This window comes from Tursiops truncatus, chromosome 6, assembly GCF_011762595.2.
Source record: "Tursiops truncatus isolate mTurTru1 chromosome 6, mTurTru1.mat.Y, whole genome shotgun sequence".
Taxonomy (NCBI): Eukaryota; Metazoa; Chordata; class Mammalia; order Artiodactyla; family Delphinidae; genus Tursiops; species Tursiops truncatus.
This window is the reverse complement of record NC_047039.1, coordinates 94,321,109-94,338,322: the sequence shown is the minus strand read 5'-3', so window position 1 is coordinate 94,338,322 and position 17,214 is coordinate 94,321,109. Positions and strand designations below refer to the sequence as shown.

Sequence of the window (17,214 nt, the reverse complement as noted above, 5' to 3'; positions counted from 1 at the left end):
ATAAAGAAGATGTGGCACATATATACAATGGAATATTACTCAGCCATAACAAGAAACGAAATTGAGCTGTTTGTAATGAGGTGGATAGACCTAGAGTCTGTCATACAGAGTGAAGTAAGTCAGAAAGAGAAAGACAAGTACCGTATGCTAACACTTATATATGGAATTTAAGAAAAAAAATGTCATGAAGAACCTAGCGGTAAGACAGGAATAAAGACACAGACCTACTGCAGAAGGGACTTGAGGATATGGGGAGGGGTAAGGGTGAGCTGTGACAAAGCGAGAGAGAGGCATGGACATATATACACTAACAAACGTAAGGTAGATAGCTAGTGGGAAGCTGCCGCATAGCACAGGGATATCAGCTCGGTGCTCTGTGACCGCCTGGAGGGGTGGGATAGAGAGGGTGGGAGGGAGGGAGACACAAGAGGGAAGAGATATGGGAACATATGTATATGTGTAACTGATTCACTTTGTTATAAAGCAGAAACTAACACACCATTGTAAAGCAATTATACCCCAATAAAGATGTTAAAAAAAAAATCTAGAAACAATAAATGCTAGAGAGGGTGTGGGTAAAAGGGAACACTCTTGCACTGTTGGTGGGAATGTGCACTGGTACAGCCACTATGGAGAACAGTAAGGAGGTTCCTTAAAAAACTACAAATAGAACTACCATATGACCCAGCAGTCCCACTACTGGGCATATACCCTGAGAAAACCATAATTAAAAAAGAGTCAGGGGGCTTCCCTGGTGGCGCAGTGGTTGAGAGTCCACCTGCCAATGCAGGGGACATGGGTTCGTGCCACAGTCGAGGGGGGGGGGTCCCACATGCCGCGGATCAGCTGGGCCCGTGAGCCATGGCCGCTGGGCCTGTGCATCCGGAGCCTGTGCTCCGCAACGGGAGGGGCCATGGCAGTGAGAGGCCCGCGTACCGCAAAAAAAAAAAAAGAGTCATATACCACAATGTTCATTGCAGCTGTATTTACAATAGCCTGGAGATGGAAACAACCTAAGTATCCATCATCGGATGAATGGAAAAAGAAGATGTGGCACGTATATACAATGGAATATTACTCAGCCATAAAAAGAAACAAAATTGAGCTATTTGTAATGAGGTGGATGGACCTAGAGTCTGTCATACAGAGTGAAGTAAGTCAGAAAGAGAGAGACAAATACCATATGCTAACACATATATATGGAATTTAAGAAAAAAAAAATGTCATGAAGAACCTAGGGGTAAGACAGGAATAAAGACACAGACCTACTAGAGAATGGAGTTGCGGATATGGGAAGGGGGAAGGGTAAGCTGTGACAAAGCGAGAGAGAGGCATGGACATATATACACTACCAAATGTAAGGTAGATAGCTAGTGGGAAGCAGCCGCATAGCACAGGGAGATCAGCTCAGTGCTTCATGACCGCCTAGAGGGGTGGGATAGGGAGGGTGGGAGGGAGGGAGACTCAAGAGGGAGGAGATATGGGAACATATGTATAACTGATTCACTTTGTTATAAAGCAGAAACTAACACACCATTGTAAAGCAATTATACTCCAATAAAGATGTAAAAAAAAAAATGAGAAAAAAATGATTTTTAATAATTATTCAATTAGTCATCAGATGATTTTAAGCTGTGCTTCTATATGAATAAATACCCATTTCTGGTTACACTCAAAAAGACTCAGTAAAAAATAATCAAAAGAAAATTAAATATAAAATTATAGTTACACCTATACTTTACCAATATTCAATAATTATTTCAGAACGAAGGCTGTACCTCCAAATTTCTCAACTGCTTTCTCCACTGCACTGCTGATTTGTTGTTCATCTCTCACATCAACAACACATGGCAAGGCCTTTCCTCCAGCTGCTTTGACTACAAAGGATAAACAAAGAAACATTAAAGCATTCAAATATTAAACCTTTCATCAATATCAAACCTCTGACACAAGAGTCAAAAGAAAAAAGTACCCCATTTTCAGAAAATCAATATAAATAACTATGTCTTATAACTACTAGCAACTCTGCCCTACAGTAGGACAGACTGATGAATCCAGCTGCAGACTAGCTAGGCCAACTCTATTAAAAAACCAAAAAGGAAGGTAATTTTTTAAAATGCTATTAAAATGGGGAAGGTAATTTAAAAGACCCTTATTATGGAAAATTTCAAAAAATCTACAAAAATATAAAGAATAGTATAATGAACTATCATGAATCCATCTCCTATCTTCAATGATTGATAATGTTTTGCCAGTTATTTAATTTGTTTATCTACCCCCAATTCCATTTTGTTTTTTGCTGGTATATTTCAAAACTAACCTCGGGCATCATTTCACTCATAATTTCTTCATATGTATTCCCCTAGCATAACCACAATACTATTAACGTAACTAAAAAAACTAGCAATATCAACTGAAGCTGAAATTTATGTCATTACTCCTGGCACAGTGCCTTGAATATAAGCACTCAATAGCTATTTGTGAACTGCAAATATTAAAATAATGACTTGTGAATTATGCAGAGAACAAGTAACATGGAGTACTTTTTCAAAGTGTTCACACCATCCACCTCTCAAATTCTTTCCTCTACTTCCACTCCTCTACTCTCTGCTCCCATCCAAGAACCACTGCCCTCATGAGACATGATATTTAACGGGAGTCTCTCCCATCACTTAAAACTGCTGGGGAGAAAAATGGTTCCCAAACACTACTGTAAGGTGACAAAATATTTCTTTAACCTGATAAAATTATTTTTAGGGTAGACTTCAGATAGATATAATTAAACTTTCCAGCAAATTCTCTATGTATTGAAACTCACTTTCTTCAGCAGCAGTATAGATTGTGCCTGCAAGTTTGGGGTGTGCCTGGGCAGTCTTTGCAGCAATGACTATATTTGCTCCATCCTTTGCTGCTTTCAAAGCAATAGCTTTACCAATGCCACGGCTCGCGCCTGTGATGAAGACAGTACATCCTGCTAGCTTCCTACAACAGAACAAATGTGACCTTATTAGAAAGCTCAATGATTTTATTTACTTACCAGTTTCAGGAATTCATGCACATAGTCACAAAACATGTTTCCTCCTCTATCAAACTTTCTATAAACCCTCCTCCCTCCCCATCTGATAGCTAATAACTCTACTTTACTCCCATTGTACAATGATTTACAAATTATTACAACTGCAGCGGCCAGATTTGCCATGACTTGGCAAACAAAATCTGCTCAAATGAGAAGTAAATCTTAAAGAGAAATGAGGAATTAATAAACTACATAAACGTATTTTTCTGACAGAAAAAGTGTTAACAAAGCTTATTCTTGAAAAAATTTTTTAAAGAGCTTATTTTTGAGTGGTGGGATTATGAATAAATTGTATCATATTCTTTATATTCTTCAGGATTTTTCAAATTTTCTTCAATGAATACATACCACTTAAAAGGAATTATGTAAGAGCTAATAATTTTTTAACAGATGCTCATCATTGCTTATAATAGCCAGAGTGGAAACAACATAAATGTCCATCAACTGATGAATGGAAAAATAAAATGTGATATATACATAATACAATGGGATATATTCAGCAATAAAAAGGAATGAAGTACTGATCTATGCTACATGGTTGAACCTTGAAAACATTATGCTAGTTGAAAGAGTCACAAAGGACCTCATATTGTATGATTCCATTTATATGAAATGTCCAGAACAGGCAAACCTATAGAGACACAAGGATTAATGTTTGCCTAGGACTGGGGGTGGGGGATTTGGGGGTTGACAGCCGAGGGGTATGGGGTTTCTTTTGGGGATGATGAAAATATTTTAAAATTGATTGTGGTAATAGTTGCACAACTCTGTGAATATACTAAAAAAATATAATATACCACTTAATTGTATACTTTAAATGGGTAAATTGTGTGGTGTGTGAATTACATCTCAGTAATGCTGTTAAACAAACAAACGTAGAAAGATGGCAAAGAACTCATGGTATTGTTCAAAAGATTCTGTGATCCAAATGTACTGAGGAAAGTTCTCTGTGTCCCTTAAGTTTTCTATATCTACCCACCTTAACTTTTAACCTTCTAATTATTCAGTTGTTAGATGAGAAGAAAACCTGTATAAAGTCAGATAACAGTGAGGGAAACCTACTTTCTTGTTTACTTTCTAAAGGCAAATAAAAAGCTTGTTTAAGGAGAAGGATGGAGAGGACAGCAAAAGTGACAATGACAAAGAGAAAAAGGGACAGTAACCAAAGACAGGGGTAACAGATAAGTAGGCTTGTTAACAAAAGAACATAAAGCTCTTGCCAAGATCTGGAGAAATACACTCTAGAAGCAAATTAAGAGGTAAAAGTGGGAGGATTTCAAAATAAGGAATAAATGGTTTAGCAAGAAAGAAGGGGAGTGGAGAAGTGAGGAAGAGACAGAGGTGTTAACTATTTTTAGTGAAATAGCAAACACAAAAAGCATATAAACTAATGTGTATAGTTTAAAGAACAAAATAAGATAAATACCAAGAAATAGAAATAGAATATTACCAACGCCCCAGAAGCCACCTGTCTATTCCTCTCTAACTATCCTTCTTCTTCCTCCCGACCCACAAAGTGACAACTACTTTATTTTTATTTATTATACAGCAGGTTCATATTAGTTATCTATTTTATACATATTAGTGTATCTATGTCAATCCCAATCTCCCAATTCATCCCACCACCATCACCCCCACTCCACTTTCCCCCTTTGTCTATACGTTTGTTCTCTACATCTGTGTCTCTATTTATGCCTTGCAAACCAATTCATCTGTAACATTTTTCTAGATTCCACGTATATGCGTGAATATACGGTAGTTGTTTTTCTCTTTCGGACTTACTTCACTCTGTATGACAGTCTCTAGGTCCAGCCACGTCTCTACAAATGACCCAATTTTATTCCTTTTTATGGCTGAGTAATATTCCATTGTATATATGTACCACATCTTCTTTATCCATTCATCTGTTGATGGGCATTTAGGTTGCCCCCATGACCTGGCAAATTGTAGCGCTGCAAAGAACATTGGGGCACATGTGTCTTTTTTTTTTTTTTCATGAGCTAACTTTTAAAAATAAATTTACTTATCTACTTATTTCTGGCTGTGTTGGGTCTTTGTTGCTGTGCATGGGCTTTCTCTAGTTGCGGCGAGTGGGGCTAATCTTCACTGTGGTGCGCGGGCTTCTCACTGCAGTGGCTTCTCTTGTTGCAGAGCACGGGCTCTAGGCACACGGGCTCAGTACTTGTCGCTCGCGGGCTTGGTTGCTCCATGGCATGTGGGATCTTCCCAGACCAGGGATTGAACCCATGTCCCCTGCATTGGCAGGCGGATTCTTAACCACTGCGCCACCAGGAAGTCCTACAAGTGTCTGGTGTTAGGGAGTGTTCTAATTTCATTCTTTTACATATACCTGTCCAGTTTTCCCAGCACCACTTATTGAAGAGGCTGTCTTCTCTCCATTGTATATTCTTGCCTCCTTTGCCAAAGGTAAGGTGACTATGTGTGCGTGGGTTTATCTCTGGGCTTTCTATCCTGTTCCATTGATCTATATTTGTTTTTGAGCCAGTACCATACTGCCTTGATTACTGTAGCTTTGTAGTATAGTCTGAAGTAAGGGAGCCTGATGCCTCCAGCTCCGTTTTTCTTTCTCAAGATTACTTTGGCTATTCGGGGTCTTTTGTGTTTCCATACAAATTGTAACATTTTTTGTTCTAGTTCTGTGAAAAATGTCATTGGTAGCTTGATAGGGATCGCATTGAATCTGTAGATTGCTTTGGGTAGTATAGTCATTTTTACAATATTGATTCTTCCAATCCAAGAACATGGCATATCTCTACATCTGTTTGTGTCATCTTTGCTTTCTTTCATCAGTGTCTTATAGTTTTCTGAGTACAGGTCTTTGGCCTCCTTAGGTAGATTTATTCCTAGGTATTTTATTCTTTTTGTTGCAGTGGTGAATGGGATTGTTTCCTTAATTTCTCTTCTGATCTTTAGTTGTTAGTGTATAGGAATGCACGAGATTTCTGCACATTAATTTTGTATCCTGCAACCTTACCAAATTCATTGATTAGCTCTGGTAGTTTTCTGGTGGCACCTTTAGGGTTCTCTATGTATAGTATCATGTCATCTGCAAACAGTGACAGTTTTACTTCTTTTCCAACTTGGATTCCTTTTCTTTTTTGTCTCTGATTGCTGTGGCTAGGACTTCCAAAACTATGTTGAATAATAGTGGTGAGAGTGGACATCCTTGTCTTGTTCCTGATCATAGAGGAAATGCTTTCAGTTTTTCACCATTGAGAATGATGTTTGCTCTGGGTTTGTCATATATGGCCTTTATCATGTTGAAGTAAGTTCCCTCTATGCCCACTTTCTGGAGAGTTTTTATCATAAATGGGTGTTGAATTTTGTCAAAAGCTTTTTCTGCATCTATTGAGATGATCATGTGGTTTTTATTCTTCAATTTGTTAATATGGTGTATCACATTGATTGATTTGCATATATTGAAGAATCCTTGCATCCCTGGGGTAAATCCCACTTGATCATGGCGTATGATCCTTTTAATGTGCTGTTGGATTCTGTTTGCTAGTATTTTGTTGAGGATTTTTGTATCTATATTCATGACTGATATTGGTCTCAAATTTTCTTTTTTTGTAGTATCTTTGTCTGGTTTTGGTATCAGCATGATGGTGGCTTCGTAGAATGAGTTTGGGAGTGTTCTGCAATTTTTTGGAAGAGTTTGAGAAGGATGGGTGTTAGCTCTTCTCTAAATGTTTGATATAATTCACCTGTGAAGCCATCTGGTCCTGGACTTTTGTTGGAAGATTTTTAATCAGCTTCAATTTTATTACTTGTGATTGGTCTGTTCATATTTTCTATTTCTTCCTGGTTCAGTCTTGGAAGGTTATACCTTTCTAAGAATTTGTCCATTTCTTCCAGGTCATCCATTTTATTGACATAGAGTTGCTTGTACTAGTCTCTTAGGATGCTTTGTATTTCTGAGGTGTCTGTTGTAACTTCTCATTTTTCAATTCTAATTTTATTGATTTCAGTCCTCTCCCTCTTTTTCTTGAAGAGTCTGGCTAAAGGTTTATCAATTCCGTTTATCTTCTCAAAGAACCATCTTTTACTTTTATTGGTCTTTGCTATTGTTTTCTGTTTCATTTATTTCTCCTCTGATATTTATGATTTCTTTCCTTCTACTAACTTTGGGTTTTGTTTGTTCTTCTTTCTCTAGTTCCTTTAGGTGTAAGGTTAGATTGTTTGAGATTTTTCTTGTTTCTTGAGGTAGGTTTGTATTGCTATAAACTTCCCTCTGAGAACTGCTTTTGCTGCATTCCATAGGTTTTCCATCGTCGTGTTTTCATTGTCATTTGTCTCTAGGTAATTTTGATTTCCTCTTTGATTTCTTCAGTGATCTCTTGATTATTGAGTAAGGTATTGTTTAGCCTCCATGTGTGTGTTTTCTACGTTTTTTTCCTTGCAATTGATTTCTAATCTCATAGCGTTTTGGTCGGAAAAGATGCTGGTTATGATTTCAATTTTATTAAATTTACCAAGGCTTGATTTGTGACCCAAGATGTGATCTATGCTGGAGAGTGTTCCATGAGCACTTGAAAAGAAACTGTAATTTGCTGTTTTCAGATGGAATGTCCTATAAATATCAGTTAAATCTATCTGGTCTCTTGTGTCATTTAAAGCTTGTGTTTCCTTATTAATTTTCTGTTTGGATGATCTGTCCATTGGTGTGAGGTGTTAAAGTCCCCCAGTATTATTGTTACTGTCAATTTCCTGTTGTATAGTTGTTAGCAGTTGCCTTATATATTGAGGTGCTCCTATGTTGGGTGCATATATATTTCTAATTGTTATATCTTCTTCTTGGATTGATACCTTGATCATTATGTAGTGTCCTTGTCCCTTGTAACATTCTTTATTTTAAAGTCTATTTTATCTGATATGAGTATTGCTACTCTGGCTTTCTTTTGATTTCCATTTGCATGGAATATCTTTTTCCATCCCCTCACTTTCAGTCTGTATGTATCCCTAGGTCTGAAGTGGGTCTCTTGTAGACAGCATATATATGGATCTTGTTTTTGTATCCATTCAGCAAGCCTGTGTCTTTTGGTTGAAGCATTTAATCCATTCACATTTAAGGTAACTATCAATATGTATGTTTCTATTACCATTTTCTTAATTGTTTGGGGTTAGTTTTTGTAGGTCCTTTTCTTCTGTTTTTTCCAATTAGAGAAGTTCCTTTAGCATCTGTTGTGAGCTGGTTTGGTGGTGCTGTGCTGAAGTCTCTTAGCTTTTGCTTGTCTGCAAAGCTTTGATCTCTTGGTCGAATCTGAATGAGATCCTTGCCAGAGTAATCATGGTTGTCAGTTCTTCCCTTTCATCACTTTAAATATCGTGCCACTCCCTTCTGGCTTGTAGAGTTTCTGCTGAGAAATCAGCTGTTAACCTTATGGGAGTTCCCTTGTATGTCATTTGTCGTTTTTCCCTTGTTGCTTTTAATAATGTTTGTCTTTTTTATCAATTTGTTTACTATGTGTCTCAGTGTGTTTCTCCTTGGGTTTATCCTGCCTGGGACTCTCCACGTTTCCTGGACTTGGGTGGCTATTTTCTTTCCCATGTTAGGGAAGTTTTTGACTATAATCTCTTCAAATATTTTCTCGGGTCCTTTCTCTCTCTCTTCTCCTTCTGGGACCCCTATAATGTGAATGTTGGTGCATTTAATGTTGTCCTAGAGGTCTCTTAGGCGGTCTTCATTTATTTTCATTCTTTTTTCTTTATTCTGTTCTGCGGCAGTGAATTCTACCATTCTGTCTTTCAGGTCACTTATCTGTTCTTCTGCCTCAGTTACTCTGCTATTGATTCCTTCTAGTGTATTTTTAATTTCAGTTATTGTATTGTTCATCTGTTTGTTCTTTAATTCTTCTAGGTGTTTGTTCTTTAACTCTTCTAGGTCTTTGTTAAACATTTCTTGCATCTTCTCAATCTTTGCCTCCATTCTTTTTCCAAGGTCCTGGATCATCTTCAGTATCATTATTCTGAATGGTTGCCTATCTCCACTTCATTTAGTTTTTTTGGTGGGGGGGTGGGGTTATCTTGTTCCTTCATCTGGTACCTAGTCCTCTGCCTTTTCATCTTTTCTTTCTGTGAATGTGTTTTTTTTCCCCACAGGCTGCAGGATTGTAGTTCTTCTTGCTTATGCTGTTTGCCCTCTGGCGGATGAGGCTATCTAAGAGGGTTGTGCAAGCTTCCTGATGCAAGGAACTGGTGGTGGATAGAGCTGGGTATTGCCCTGGCAGGCAGAGCTCAGTAAAACTTGTCTGCTGATGGGTGCAGTTGAGTTCCCTCCCTACTGGTTGTTTGGCCTGAGGCGACCTAGCACCAGAGCCCACAGGCTCCTTGGTGGGGCTAATGGCGCACTCCCGGAGGGCTCACGCCAGGGTGTACTTCCCAGAACTTCTACTGCTAGTGTCCTTGTCCCTGCAGTGAGTCACAGCTGCCCCCTGCCTCTTCAGGAGACCCTCCAACACTAGCAGGTAGGTCTGGTTCAGTCTCCTATGGGGTCATTGCTCCTACTGCCAGGTCCTGGTGTGCACACTACTTTGTGTGTGCCCTCCAAGAGTGGAGTCTCTGTTCCCCCCAGTCCTGTCAAAGTCCTGCAATCAAATCCCACTAGCCTTCAAAGTCTGATTCTCTGGGAATTCCTCCTCTCGTTGCCAGACCCCCAGGTTGGGAAGCCTGACGTGGGGCTCAGAACCTTCACTCAAGTGGGTGGACTTCTGGGGTATAATCATTCTCCAGTTTGTGAGTCACCCACCCAGCAGTTATGGGATTTGATTTTATTGTGATTGCACCCTTCCTACCGTCTCATTGCGGCTCCTCCTTTGTCTTTGGATGTGGAGTATCTTTTTTGTTGATTTCCAGTGTCTTCCTGTCGATGATTATTCAGCAGGTAGTTGTGATTCCAGTGCTCTCCCAAGAGGGAGTGAGCGCATGTCCTTCTACTCCACCATCTTGAACCAATCTCCTCTCACAACTACTTTAAATATTATTACTCATTCCCTTGTTTTTTTACTATTCCTAACACTTACATATCTATGTCTAAGCCCAGGACTAAACCCAACCCTCCATCTGCTTTGTGCATAGTCCTAGAGTGAAGAATCGTTTTCACAGATTAACATTTATGATCAATTTGATGATAGGGAACACCAATTTTGAACCCCAATTAAGCAAAACATTATCTCCCTGTTATGGCTTGAACTGTATTCACCAAAATACAATTGTACCTCCCTGTCACAGATTGAATTATATCTACCAAAATGTTAGGATATGTTGAAGTCTTAACCTCCAGTACCCCCGAATGAGACCTTATTTGGAAACAGGGTTGCTGCAGATGTGATTAGTTATAATGAGGTCATACTGGAGTAGGGTGGATCCTTAATCCAATATGACTGCTGTCTCTTTAAGAGGAGGAAAGACTATGTAAAGACAGACACACAAGGAGGATACCACATGATGACAGAGGCAGAGACGGGAACAAAGCAGCTACAAGCTAAGAACACAAGGACTGCCAGCTATCACCAGAAGCTAGGAAGAGGTAAGGAAGAATTCTACCCAGAATATCAGAGCACGGCCCTGCTAACACCTGGACTTCATACTTCCAGCCTCCAGAACTTTAAGAAAATAAATTTGTTTAAAGCCACTCAATTGGTGGTATTTTGTTACGGCAGCCCTAGGAAACCAACACACTCTTCCTTCTCCCCAGAAAAGAATTTCATTCTTGTCATTAGTAGATATGTATTACAAAAAAAGTACTTATTTTGAATTTCACCAATTAAAAAATACCGTGGAAATTGGTTTTCTCTCATTATACATACATCTCTTATATGTGATGTTATAGATACATCTCTTACACCTACATAATATCTCCAATTTTGCCTCTTGCCCAGGAAACCTAAAATATTTACTATCTGGACCTTTACAGATAAAGTTTGCCTAACCATGATCTGAACAATAAACTGTTTAATTTTTGCCTAATGTTGAATTTTATATAATAGATTCATACAGTATATGTTACCCTATGACTTGCTTCTTTCACAAAACATGGTTTGGAGACTTACCCATATTTTGGTGCAAATAGTTACACTTATTTTAATTAATATACAATATTTCACATATGAACATACTATAAAGTACTTATTCATTCTACTGTTTATGGACTTTGGGGATCGTTTCCAGGTTTTTTTTTCTATTATGAACAATGGTGCTAAAAATAATCTTGTACACTTTTTCCAGTCACATGTGCATGAGTTTCTCTAGGGCATACACCTACGGGTGAAACTGCCGGATTACAGGACACAGTTGTAGATTAAACATGACCACAAATCCTTTGGCATCCCTTCCATCAAGAGAAGGAGTATATTTTCCCCTTCCCCTTGGGTCTGGGTTCACCTTATGACTTTTTTGAGCAATAGAATATGATGAAATGATATTCTGGAATTTCCAAGACCATGCTATAAAATGGCTGGTAGTTTCCATTTTCTCCTGGAAGCCAAATGCTATGCTGTAAAGAAGAGAGACAGATTATCAACTGATGAGAGGCCATGGGAGAGAGGCCCTGGAGGGTAAGAGGTCATTTAGGATGTTTCAGCCCCAGTCAAGAATCCAGCTAAAAGGAGCCATATGAATGACTTCAACTTATACTATATAGAGCAGAAGAACCCAGTCAACCCAGAGAAGTGTGAATAATAATAAAGCACTGTCATTTCAAACCATTAAGTTTTAGGGTGGTTTGTTAAAGCAATAGGTAACTGAAACACATGCTGAAGTTCAACTTTCCCAAATAATGCCAAACCTCCTTCAAAGTGGTTAATACTCCTACCAGCAGCAATATATGAGTACGAGTTCCTGCAGCTCCACACCTCCCCAACACTTGATGTCAGACATTTAAAATTTTTGACAATCTGGTACATATGAAATAGTATCTCAGTATGGTTTTAATTTACATTTCCCTTATTACTAATAAGGGTGAATACATTTTCATGTTAATAGTCACTATGTTCCTTCTTCTGAGTAATTCCTATTAATTTATTTTGCTCATCTTTCTACATGGTTGACTTTTTTCCTAATGACTCGTAAAACTCTATAAGCTTTTAAAGATTTAAAATCTTTTCATTTGTGGCTTCCTTTTCACAATTATAGTATATTTTGATGAGCAGAAATTATTTTCATATAGCAGAATTTATGAATCATTTCTTTTACAGCCAATGCTTTTGGGGTTAAGAAATCCATCTGTAACCAAAATTGTATTAATTTTCTTCCAAAAATTTTATGGTTTATCTTTTAAATTTTTGTCTTTAATCTACATAGAATGAATTTTTGTATAGGAATTGAGGTAGGGATCCAACTACATTTTCCCCCATATGGCTAACCAACTGTCCCAGTCTGAAAAGTCCATCATTCCCACAGATCTTTAATGTCAGCTTTGTCATAGACTGAGTCTCCCTAAATATACAGATCTGTATCTAGGCTCTCTATTCTGCTCCATTTGGCTACATGGATTGCACTGTCTTAAATATAACAGCTTTCTAGGATATACTTGGACCTTTGTCTTTCCACATATATTTTAGAATCAGCTTATTTAATTGCACAAGCAAAATCAGTTGGGATTTTGATAGAAACTGTACTGAATCTAGAATTCAATGTGGGAAGAACTGACATCTTTATGACACTGAGTGCTCCAATCCATTAACATGGTATTGCTCTCTATTTCACACCTGAAACTACACAGTGTCTCTCTGTAATCAAATGTAATGTTAATTTTGGCCATCCAACCACGGTGTTATCAGATTTTTCCACTGTGTAATTACTATTCTTTCCCTTGCAACTAACAACGCAAAGATGCTTAAAGACCATTTTTAAATTTTTATTATGATGTTTTCAAATATATTCAAAAATAGAGAAAATACTAAAATAAGCTCCCATTTTTATTTAACAATTCAATAATTATCAAAATTTGAAAGTGATAATCAGAAAGCCAATCTCAGAAGTCATATAATCTCACCTATAACTGCTTCAGTATGCATTTCTAACTTTTATATAACAATATCATTATCACAACTAAAAAAACTGACAATAATTCCTCAATATCAACTAGTACCTATCCATATGCAAAGTTTAACAACTATCTCAAAAATGTCTTTTTACAGTTGGTTTGATCAAATCAGGATCCTGTCAGACTTCACATTGCATTAATTTGTTACAGACATACCTCGAGATATTGTAAGTTCAGTTCCAAACCACTACAATAAAGTGAATATTGAAATAAAGCGAGTCACACAAATTTTTTGGTTTCCCAGTGCATATAAATGTTATGTCTACACTGTACTCTGTTAAGTGTGCAATAGTACTATGTCTAAAAAAATGTACATATCTTAAATAAAAAATACTTCATTGCTAAAAAATGCTAACCATCAAAGCACGGTTGCCACAAACTTTCAGTTTGTAAAACACACAATATCTGCAAAGCACAATAAAGGTTAAAAACAATAAAACTAGGTATGCCTGTATATCTTATAAGTCTCTTTTAATCTATAACAGCTCCCCTTTCCATTTTCTTTATGCCATTTATCGGCTGAAAAATATAGATCATTTGTCCTGTAGTATAGCCCATATTCTGGATTTTGAACTTCTCATTTTTACTGCCATTGTACTGCATTTCTTGTTGATTTTTGCTTGTGTGCAGAAATCGAATTCTCCTCATTTACTTTTGTATCCTGAAAATTTGTCAAACTCTTATTAAATCTAATAATTTAGTTATACATTATTTTGGTTTTCTATGTAATCATATTATCTGCAAATAATGACAGCATTGTTTCTTTCAGTCCAATCCAAATATTTTTTCTTTCTTTCTCATGCCTTATTTACTACAGAAAGAAGAGAAGTGTTCCCAGATTGAAGGTCTGAGGTGCTAGAAGGAATAAAAGCCAAAGATATTAGTAAATTAAGTATGGAAATCTAAAAAGGTATTTATAATGATGATTATAATAATATAAATAATATAATAAATAATAGTATTTTGGAGGTTAAAAAGATAGAATTAAAATATATTGTTACAATAACATAAGTTAAAAACTGAGTGACTGGAGTTCAACTTTTCTAGGTACTTGTATTGTTTGGGAAAATGGTAAAACTTTTTTACTTTAGACATTGGTAAGTTACATACATGTTAAACTTTCTAGGTTAAATACGATAAACAGAAATCCAAGACTTTAACAGTTTTTTTTGACAAGAATGGGATTCTGACAGAGACATGGCTTTCTGGAAGAAAAAAGGACAAGAGCCCCCAGAGCCAGTTTAGGGGATAGAAAAAGACTCCAGTAGCACTCTCGCCCGTGGCTGAGAGGAGTAAGGATCCTCATCTGTTCTTCTGTTAAAGAAGCAGACCAACAAGAGGTAGGTACACTGTATACTGTAAGACACAATAGTATTCAAATCACTACGCTAATACCACTACCAATAATAAATCTACTAAGTAAAGTTCAAGATTTCTTTGCACTCTTTTTTTTTCTTTTAAAGTTATACTTTTTTTTGCATAGATGCTCCCCATTCTCCTCTCATTATTCATTTATTTGGTTGCGCTGGGTCTTAGTTGCAGCAGGCGGGCTCCTTAGTTGCGGCATGCATGTGGGATCTAGTTCCCTGATCAGGGATCAAACCTGGGTCCCCTGCATTGGGAGCGTGGAGTCTTATCCACTGCACCACCAGGGCAGTCCCTCTTTGCACTCTTTTTGTCTTTAGAGCAAATCCCTCGAAGAGTGTACAAATTACTATGTTAAAATTATTCGTGCCGCAACTAAGAAGCCTGCATGCTGCAACAAAGATCCTGCGTGCTGCAACTAAGACCTGGCGCAGCCAAAATAAATAATAAATAAATAGATAAGCAAATAAACAATCTTTAATTGGAGAGCTAAAAGTATAAAAAAGAATTAATTGAATTATTTTTCTATGTATGTTTATGTGAAAAACGACATATAGTTAAGTTCCTCTGTTTATGGTAGCATTCCATTTTAGCTTACCTCTTTCCCCTCATTTTTGACGAGGGATGTTGTAAAACATGTACATGATTTAAAAGTCAAAACTTATAAATATGTATATTCAAAGAAGTTCAATCCCTTGCCTATAGGTAACTAGATTCCTTAATTTTTAGCTTATCCTTCTCATATTTTTGTTTTGAAAAATATGCAAACACACACACACATACATAAGACACATCATGTGTGTATGTGTGTATAATTTTCCCTTCTTTTTATACAAAAGGGAGTATGCATAGAGTGTTAAAATGATTTTTTTAAACGTGAGTATTTAGATGGAAATGTCCCAATTGTTACTTTAAAAAGCCCTATCCCTAGCAGATGCAAAGTATTATATACAGGATGGATAAACAACAAGGTTCTATATAGCACAGGGAACTATATTCAATATCCTGTGATAAACCATAATGGGAAAGAATATGAAAAAGAATGCATGTGTGTGATATATGTATAACTGAATTACTTTGCTATACAGCAGAAATAAAATAAATAAATAAAAACAAATTTTTTAATAAATTAAAAAGAAATGAGGAAGCAAAGAGAGAAAAAAAAAAAAGGTCTACCCCTTTGCCTTTGGTTTAGTTGGATTCATTCCCAGTAGGATAAAGGACATTTTCACGCTCAAGGTCTCAGGAATTGGCAGAAAGAAGGGCAAAGGCAGCTTTCCTCTTAACCTGAAGACCGGGCCTTAGTACTACTAAGGAACTCCTCCATCTGTAAAGCATTAGAACCAGAGTATAGAAGGCAAGAAAGAAAAAAGGTTCCAAATTCCTCAGTACTATTGGTAGACGCCTAAAACTTGCTGAAGTAGAGTTAACCTACACTACAATTTACCAAAATTCTCTGGGACCTCAAAATCATGGTAAATGTGATGAAACTTTTAACTGTTTTAGGAAAGAAAAACAATCACTTAAAATTCTGAGAAGAAATCCAAATGAGGCAGGAACTAGCTTTCCAAGATACTAAAGCATTTTATAAAACTAGAGCAATTAAAATAGTTTAGTACTGGTACATGAATAGACAGACCAACGTAATAGAATTTTTAAAAAGACCCCTAGATATACAAGAATTCAGAGGTGGAATTTCTAATAGAGAGAAAAAAAATAACTAGTCAGCCAATGGTGCTGGAACAACTGCACAGCCAGCCATCTGAACCATAATAAGTGCGTTTCCTAACTCACTTCCTATGCCAAAATAGTATGCAAAACAGTATTTCATTTCAGGTAGATAAAAATCTGAGTGGGGAAAAAAACCCACAGAAATACTAAAAGAATACTTAAAAATTATAAAACAAAAAACTTATTTTAAGATGGCCTTATAGCTTTGTCACAAAAACACAAAAACTTTAAAAGAACAGATTGAGGGGAATTCCCTGGCCGTCCAGTGGTTAGGACTCCGTGCTTTCACTGCCAAGGGTGCAGGTTCATCCCTGGTCAGGGAACTAAGATCCGCATGCCACAGGGTGCAGCCAAAAAAAAAAAAGAATAGACTGATAACTCTGACTTGATAAAAGGACATGTTTCTGCATGGTAAACAAATTGGATAATCAAGCTCGATGCAATGAAAAAAACAGAGAAAAACATTTCTAACACATATGATATAGAACAAATATTTTTACACTAGAGAGCTTAGAGATCAACCAAAAACCTAATTGTGTAAGCCAGGCAAAGAAAAAGATACACAGCTGGCTTTAAACCAGATTCTCAATCTCTACACTACTAAAGACATTTTGGACAAGATAATTCTTCGTTGAAGGGGGCTACCTGTCCATTATGTTTACCAGCATCTCTGGACTCCACCTATTAGACACCAGTAGCAACCCCCCTCAATTGTGACAATCAAAATGTTCCCAGATATTGCCCAAATGTCCTATGGGGGTCAAAATTGCTCCTTGATGAGAACTGCTGCTTTAAACATATAAAAGATCCTCATCCTCACTCTTTGATACAAATTTTAACTATAATGAGGTGCCATTTTTTCTCTAGTTAGATTTTTATTATCAAAACAAATATTTTTACTATCAAACATTTTGCTGTTTGCCAGCGTGTTGGACTAGGACATCTAATTCATCCTTTTGGAAGTGCAATCTCTTTGGAA

At 37.0% G+C, this 17,214-nt stretch overlaps 1 protein-coding gene across 6 annotated transcripts in view; it reads right to left on the bottom strand.

Moving 5' to 3' along the window:
- Positions 1-17,214, bottom strand: part of HSDL2 (hydroxysteroid dehydrogenase like 2) — a 126,221-nt gene that overhangs the window by 74,809 nt on the left and 34,198 nt on the right. For 4 of the 6 annotated variants that reach the window (XM_033858404.2, XM_019946410.3, XM_019946414.3 and 1 more), the window contains 2 exons: positions 2,819-2,982; positions 1,779-1,877 (listed from right to left, as the gene is read on the bottom strand). In XM_033858404.2, coding sequence (XP_033714295.1) covers positions 1,779-1,877; positions 2,819-2,982 — 263 coding nt within the window. Of the gene's footprint in view, positions 1-1,778; positions 1,878-2,818; positions 2,983-15,680; positions 15,832-17,214 lie in introns of those variants that run through there. The other 2 variants (XM_019946411.3, XM_073806425.1) reach the window with 2 other exon arrangements.